Raw genomic sequence first — 6896 nt, 5'->3', positions numbered from 1 at the left:
GCCTAATGTCCTATCCACTGAATGGGACCTTTGTTTGAATGATGAAATTTAGCACCCAGAGAAAAGGTGAAAAGACATTAAGAGCACACATTTCCTTTGCACTCATAATTCAGAATGCTACTTTGCATTCCAGGTGGTGTAAATATATTACCTTGGTGAGGAACCAGGGGGAACAGGGACTATGTAGCAGGAGAGAACTTGTCGGTAGATGTGGGGAAGAGAAACAGAAATTATGCTGTATAAGGCACTGGAGGCCATCCAAATATTCATTCATTTATTCATTATTACTATTTTTATATGAAAAGGAACAGCCTTCCAGGTCTGGTTCGTTGGTCTCAGATAGAGATTTTGGCAAAGTCTAATCCAAATCCATTTATGTGTTTGTATGAGTCTATATGTATGTGTGTGTGCATATCCTCAGCCTGTTTGCATAAACTCTAGAATGTGCAGGTCTGTATTTGCTGCTGCTCTTTTTTACTCAAGCTAGTTCACCCTCCCAGCTTTAGCGTAACAAAACTTTTAATTAATTTAACCTTAAACTTCCAAACTTTCTCGTGTTTTAGAAGGGAATTCATTGGACTTTTTATTGGAACACATGTAAAAATACCAAACAAAGTGATTAAAGGACATTTGAAAAGCACAAAAGTTTTTATATAAAAACATGCAAAATTCATTTAATTACATCAACTAAGCTAAACATGCTGATTTTTTAAAACTTGCTAATATTCTTTTGGGGCTATGGTAGTAAAAAAAAACAAAACCAGGAATAAATGTTACTATGACACACACACATCTAATTTAACAGAAGCATTTTTTTATTGAAAGACTTTGTCAGAAATCTGTCCAAGCCATGACTTGACAATCTGTAAATGCAAGTTTGTTAAAACTAAAATGATGTTCCAGGAGAAATATGTATTCATGTATTTAAAATGGCTTGACCTGCTTATCAAGCTCCTGAGAACTTGTTCTTATATAGAGGTTCAGAGATCATTACAGTTTATGTTATGCTGGTTTCTTTAATTAGCAGTACATTATAATATTTGATTTACTTGATTTATCAGAGAAGTATGAAATACTGTTATATGCAAAAGAAGAGTAATTGATTTGGGCTTCTCAGTAGTTTTACATAAAGATGTAAACACGTTTCTTCTTTCACCAGTCTTAAGAAGTTTCCCTTCAGATTCTTACTCAGAAATCTTGAACAACTGCAGAATCCAATGTACAATCCTGTGTATTCTGGATTGAGACCTTGGGAGTTTGGTACTTACTGTTTAGATGCTAATACTGTATGGACTTTTAACCTTTTTTTAGCTAATTGCTTTAATTCTGCATTTTAAGGTGACATTCACCCTTTTACAGAAAGCCAACATGAGATTTAGGCACTACTTCAGTGCCATTTATGACTTAAACATTATAGCTATTTTAGTGTAATGTTGAAGGAACTCTTGATAATCTGAGACATTTCACATTTTATTATAAGTAGTTCTCTTCCCTTTATTTTAGTAGGAAGGGGTGACTGACTGCCTGCTGGCAAGTTCTTCTAGTTTCTCCCTTAGTCGGTCCATCTCCTCTGTATACGGCTTATCCACTGGCCCCATTTCCGATCCAGGCACTCTCTAACTGTGGGCAGGATCTCGTCTTGTATGATTGCAGGATCTGCCCCTGAGGGTCCCTCCATCATTGTGTTCTTTTCCTGCTGTACTAGTCCTATCTCATCTCTTGGATTCCTGGGCCCAAATTTCTGGGTAGTTTCTGGTGCTTCTGGAATTTCAGGACTTCTAGCCATACAGTCTTTAGCTGTTTCTCAGTCTCCATTAAGGGCTCCTTCAAAACATTGAGCTCCTGAAAGTGCTCCTGGCATTTGGCTTTAGCCAAATGTTCATCAGTCTGCGCATCTAGTGCCACCAGTCTGTCTTCCAGAGGGTGAATAGCCTGTAACATTTGTGGCTTCCTCTCTGCACTCATTGCCACCTCTCTAACCATGCCTGCTTCTAGAAGGGTCTTCAAGGACTGTATCTCTTCCTTAAGTTGGGCTTTTTCCACCTCCACCCTTTGCAACTGAATTCGTAATGCCTCACACTCCTCAGTTCTGGCCTTTACCTCTGCTTCAAGGGACTGCACCTGGTCCTCCATCACTTTGTAACCTTCCATCTGTGCTCTAATTTTCTTTATTTGCTTTGATATAATTTTTCCTGTTTTCTCCGACTGGGTATGGCTTTCAGTTAACTTGCCCCATAGCTTGTGCACAAGGTGTTCTGCTTGGCAGCATCACTGTTGCCAACTCTCCAGCTCCTCATGCAACTCCTCTACCTGGTCCTCCCAACTCCACAGTTCTTTTTCTATGGCACCTATAAGGTGTTTTGATATTTCCATCCACTGTAGAAAATCTGCCTCGTCTGCCATGTGGGCTGCGCTGGCTTCAGATGACCTTTGTCAAGAATGTTGTAATCTCCTTCTGCGTCTTCTCTTCCCATTTTTTGCTCTTATCAGCCTCATTCATGATGAGCCATTCCAGTGCTTGAGTCCTTTCAGCCCTCAGCAATCAGGTACCGGATTTCTTTCAACCCTCCTTCTTTCTCTCCGGATTGCATATGCAGCTGTAAAGTGGCCAGTTTTGCTCCAGCTTGCTCATTTTTAGATTTCACAACTTTTAACTCCCACTCTAAACGGGCTGCTCTCTCCCTTGCTTCATCCACCTGCAACTGCCAGGTGAAAGCCTTTTATTTCAGACTTTTCATAGTCTCTGTCTCTGCCATGATTAACTCCAGACCTTACTTCTTTCCTGGCTGAGGCCTAATGTCTTCCCTTCTACAGTCTCTTGTAGTAGTATTTTCTACCCTCAGCTCTTCCTCCTGAGCTGTGGTGTTGTTGCCTTAGAACAAACCTCTCTATGTCTCTATTCTGGCCCAAAGATTCATTTCCCTCCTCAGGGACACAGGCTTCTTCCCCATGCACAGATGACTTCCTGGCCAGTGCACCACTTGTCATGGCATGGGGTCCCCAGGAATGGCTGTGATGCCCCTAAGGCTCCATGACCATGCCTGCTACACCCTGCGGGCACCTTCTAATCTCGTCTGCCATGTCTTGTTGGTTGAAATAATGAGCTGGGAGGCTGCCACCGAGTTTGCATGGTCACGGTCCTGCTGAACTCCACTAGACCCTGCTGATCTTGGATCCCTTGCTGGGTCTTGCTCAAAGTCTGTGCTTTGTGAGCTTATGAGCTAGATGCATGGTTTATGGCTAGATGCGTGGCTCCAAAACCTCCCCTTTACCATGCCCCATGCCTTGCAGGTGGTATTTAAATATTATCCCTTTTGATGAGGCCTCAGTCTAGCCTGGCCTCCTGTTGTGACTGGGCCCTTGGCCCTTGTAGCTGCGCCCTCGCCTGTGCTGGAATCTCGGCATCCCTGTTTCCACACCCTCTCCAGTGCTGGGCTCTCAGCAGCCCTGTTTCTGTGTCCTCTCTGGTGGTGAAGTTCTACATGGTAGTGTGCCCCAATGAGGCCTCCTCCTCCCCATTTAGCCTCGTCTGCATCCACCGGTCCAAATAATAATGGAAATATGAGCCCCTGGGTTACAACATAACAATAACAATGACACTGGAGGCCATACTCTTGCACTTTAAGAAGGCAAGCTTCTCCCTCAGCAATGTGTGCCTCCTAGCCCCAGGTACTTCAGGCGCTCCTAGAGCCCAGTCTTACCAGCAGCAGAACAGGCAAACAGCATCTTCAAGCAGTTTTTTCTGCAAAAGCTTCTTCCCCCTGGCTGTAGCCAGAGAACTAACTCCAGTCAGCCCCAACCCTGGGGCTTATGTGTGCCCAGGGCCCTGTCATCTTTCAGACAGTTGACTGGGTGCAGGTGCAAGCTAGTTTGCTGCCAAGGCTATATGCAGCTGTGGAGCACTGCCTAGCTCTCAGGACTCTCTAGCTAAGCTGCTTCTGCTCATAAAGGAGCAGGCATACCTTAGTGCCTTGCAACAGTGCTTCACAAAATGTAATAAAAATAGTATAAGTACGAGAGTGTTTCCAAATGCATTGGGTCGTGTTCTCTCCATAACAGCGCTCCACTTAGTAGAAGAGTGAACAGAAGAGTAAGAGGGTAACAAATATGATTTAAACACCCTAAGGTTCAGGGTTAGCTTAGTGATGCTACCATTTGTAGTTGCTGCTTGCAACTACACTGGTTTAGCTCCCCACTGGTTTAGGTTGATAAAATGGAGCTTATGCCTGTAGAACCTTGGTCCAGAGTAGTGGAGCTTTACTGCAAACCTATATAGTGAGGGAGAATGGGACAGAGGTAGTGTCCCTAGTCACGGCACAGTTAGAATTTCTGAGAGTTACCCTGGGTTAGAGGAATTTTCTGCTAGATACCTGCAGCTGGATTCTATCCCCTTTATGTAGCTTGAGTGACACAAAGGGGCTGTATCTTTCCTTGAGAACTGGTCATAGTGATTTAGGTGACAAGTATTGAATAATGTACAGGCAATATTTTTTCTCTGACAGTTTTGTTTCATTCTGGGCTGTATTGTGAACGTTCAGCATAACTTTGGGCCTGTACCTTGCAATCTGTTCAGCTCAAGCAGAGCAGGTAGACGCAACTGTACTGGGGTCACTGGAACCCTATACATGTGTAGGGGTCTCCCTGCTTGGAGTGTCTTGGAGGATTGAGGATAACATGCCTGCGATGTTTGAATTAAATACACTGTGGGTGCATCTACACATTCATTAGTGTGCCGTAGTTACAGTGCATTAGGTTTAGTACTTGTATAACACAGTACTAAATCAATGCGGAGTAACTGGTGCTACTGTGCAGTAGTGCCAGCGCATGGCTTTTTAGTGATGCTACCTGTGCAGTAGCTTAATACTATTGTGCATTAACATATTAGCTTGTTTTTTGCCCTGCATACTAATACACAGTAGAATTAGACTACTGTGCAGTTAGCATCTCATGTGGATGCACCCACTATTGTCTAAGCCATTTTTGTTTTTTCCTGTAAGTTTTTGTGAAGATTCAGTGAGAGACTAATCCAGTATAAAATCACTTCAGCATTCTGTCCTGCATAATGTCTTAAAACAGTACACTTGAGAACAGCTTTGCTGTGATGATTTGCGATGTTATTATAGAATGATGCATTATTTCTTTTGTAAGGAAGAGAAAGATAAGGAATGTAGATGTAATTCTGCATACAGTGTCCTATGGTGTTTGAAAGCATTTCCCCACTTTTAATAACCCATGAATGAAGACCTTATTTAATAAAAGAAAATACATCTGGCTTTTCACTCTCTAGAATGCCAAAAGGAATTATTCTTAAGAATTGGTCTGGTTGGGCTTCTGTATCCTTTTTGAAACTCTGGCAGTTCAGTACCCGAGTGTATTTCTTACTGAGCAAGGCTTAAAGAAGAGAGGAATAACATGGACACTAGGGCAAAAGTTATTTCACTGTGGACTTTGATTTCTTTCAAGGTTTGTGAAGTAGCCAAGCCAAAAAAATCGGGGGGAGGGGGGCCTTGAAAACTCAGGTTTTAAAGGTCTGTTCTGGAACATGTTTCTTTTGAAAGCAAAGGTTATTGAATATATTGGGTGGGATCCTCAGCTGAAAAAAATTGTCATCATTGCCTTCACTGGGCCTTAGAATCTGCTTTATTGTATATCTTCTGTATCTTGAACCTCAGATTTTTTGAGGATGTTTAATATCCATTTCAGATGCTTGCAAATAGAAGTTTAAGACAGCCTTGCATGCCTGGACTGGTAACATTTCATTACAGTTTTGTAGGCACAAGTAAAGAAGTTAATGTGAAAAGTGTGTGGGGTGGGGGTGGGGGTGGGGGGAATAGATATTTAGCTTCAATCTGTTGATACCAGGGCTGTGACCAATGAGTTGCCCAGGGCTTGCCGCGTGGTTTTGGGTTTGGTTTTTTTCTGGTTTTTTGTTTTGGCGGGGGGGTGGTAGAAAGGCTCCCTCTCTTCCTTCCCTCCCTCCCTCTCTCTCTCTCTCTCTCTCTCTCTCTCTCTCTCTCTCTCTCTCAATACGATACTGCCAGCCATCTGTTGATAATTACTGTCCAGTCTCTGCTGAGAACTTGTGATATTTAATATTTCCTCACCACTTGAACAAATAAGCGATAATAACTGCAAGGTACTTGACCACAGGAGTAGAAAGATGTATAGCATGAAAGAGTCAGTGTACACCTTGGTTTATGAAAACAACCCCATTTTCTATTAGAGATTAAGATAAATCCCAGTCCTTGAGGACTTAGAGAATAGGTACATTGAATTACATAGTATCTCAGGGAAAAATAGTTAAGATTTTCTAAGCCACAGAGCTTGAAAAATACTCAATCCATTTTTAAGTGTTTTAGTATTTCATTTTCACTATCTTTATTTAGATTTATAATGACTTTCCAACATTTTACAAGTGGGAAACTTTTCTATCAGCGACCCTGAGAAAATCTTTCTGCCAAATATAACCATTTTGTCTTATCTGCAAACATGAACACTAAAAATGTTTACCCTTAACACTCAATTTCACACAATAGAAATGATGTAAAGGTCTTTAAAAAACAACCAGACCAGTGAAACCATGAAAACTATCTAAAATTGCTGTAGAAACTTTGTGAGTGCTCTTTCCTTTATATCAATAATAAAACAAAAATTGTAGTAGGATCTTGGCCCATTGTCATGGGTGACCTAAACTACCGAGACATTTGGTGGGAGGAGCAGACAGCCAGGACTGACCACTAGCGTAGGTTCCTGGCTGTATTACAGGACCTTCACCTTTTCCAGGAAGTGCACAGCCCCATTAGGGGTAATGCCTTGCTGGACCTGGTCCTGGCCATGGGTGAGGGGACTGCAGGTCCTTGACCACCTGGGCAATAGCAATCATCACCTGCTGGACT

At 42.3% G+C, this 6896-nt stretch overlaps 1 protein-coding gene across 1 annotated transcript; it reads right to left on the bottom strand.

Moving 5' to 3' along the window:
* Nucleotides 1-1532: 1532 nt before the first annotated feature.
* LOC109321922 (ribosome-binding protein 1-like) lies at nt 1533-3861 on the bottom strand. The gene is made up of 2 exons (XM_019552657.1): nt 3702-3861; nt 1533-2702 (listed from the first exon to the last, which is right to left on the bottom strand). Exon 2 carries the CDS (start codon nt 2149-2151, stop codon nt 1708-1710), a length of 444 nt encoding a protein of 147 aa, XP_019408202.1. The 5' UTR covers nt 2152-2702; nt 3702-3861; the 3' UTR covers nt 1533-1707.
* Nucleotides 3862-6896: the final 3035 nt, after the last annotated feature.

The sequence above is a fragment of the Crocodylus porosus genome, unplaced genomic scaffold (genome assembly GCF_001723895.1).
Source record: "Crocodylus porosus isolate Cpor-Errol unplaced genomic scaffold, CroPor_comp1, whole genome shotgun sequence".
Classification (NCBI taxonomy): Eukaryota; Metazoa; Chordata; order Crocodylia; family Crocodylidae; genus Crocodylus; species Crocodylus porosus.
The sequence above is the reverse complement of the archived record's forward strand: the minus strand, read 5'-3'. Positions and strand labels throughout refer to the sequence as shown.

What these genes read in the sequence shown, in the direction of transcription:
- LOC109321922 (XM_019552657.1), bottom strand. Translation starts at nt 2,151, where the DNA reads ATGGAAGGTTACAAAGTGATGGAGGACCAGGTGCAGTCCCTTGAAGCA.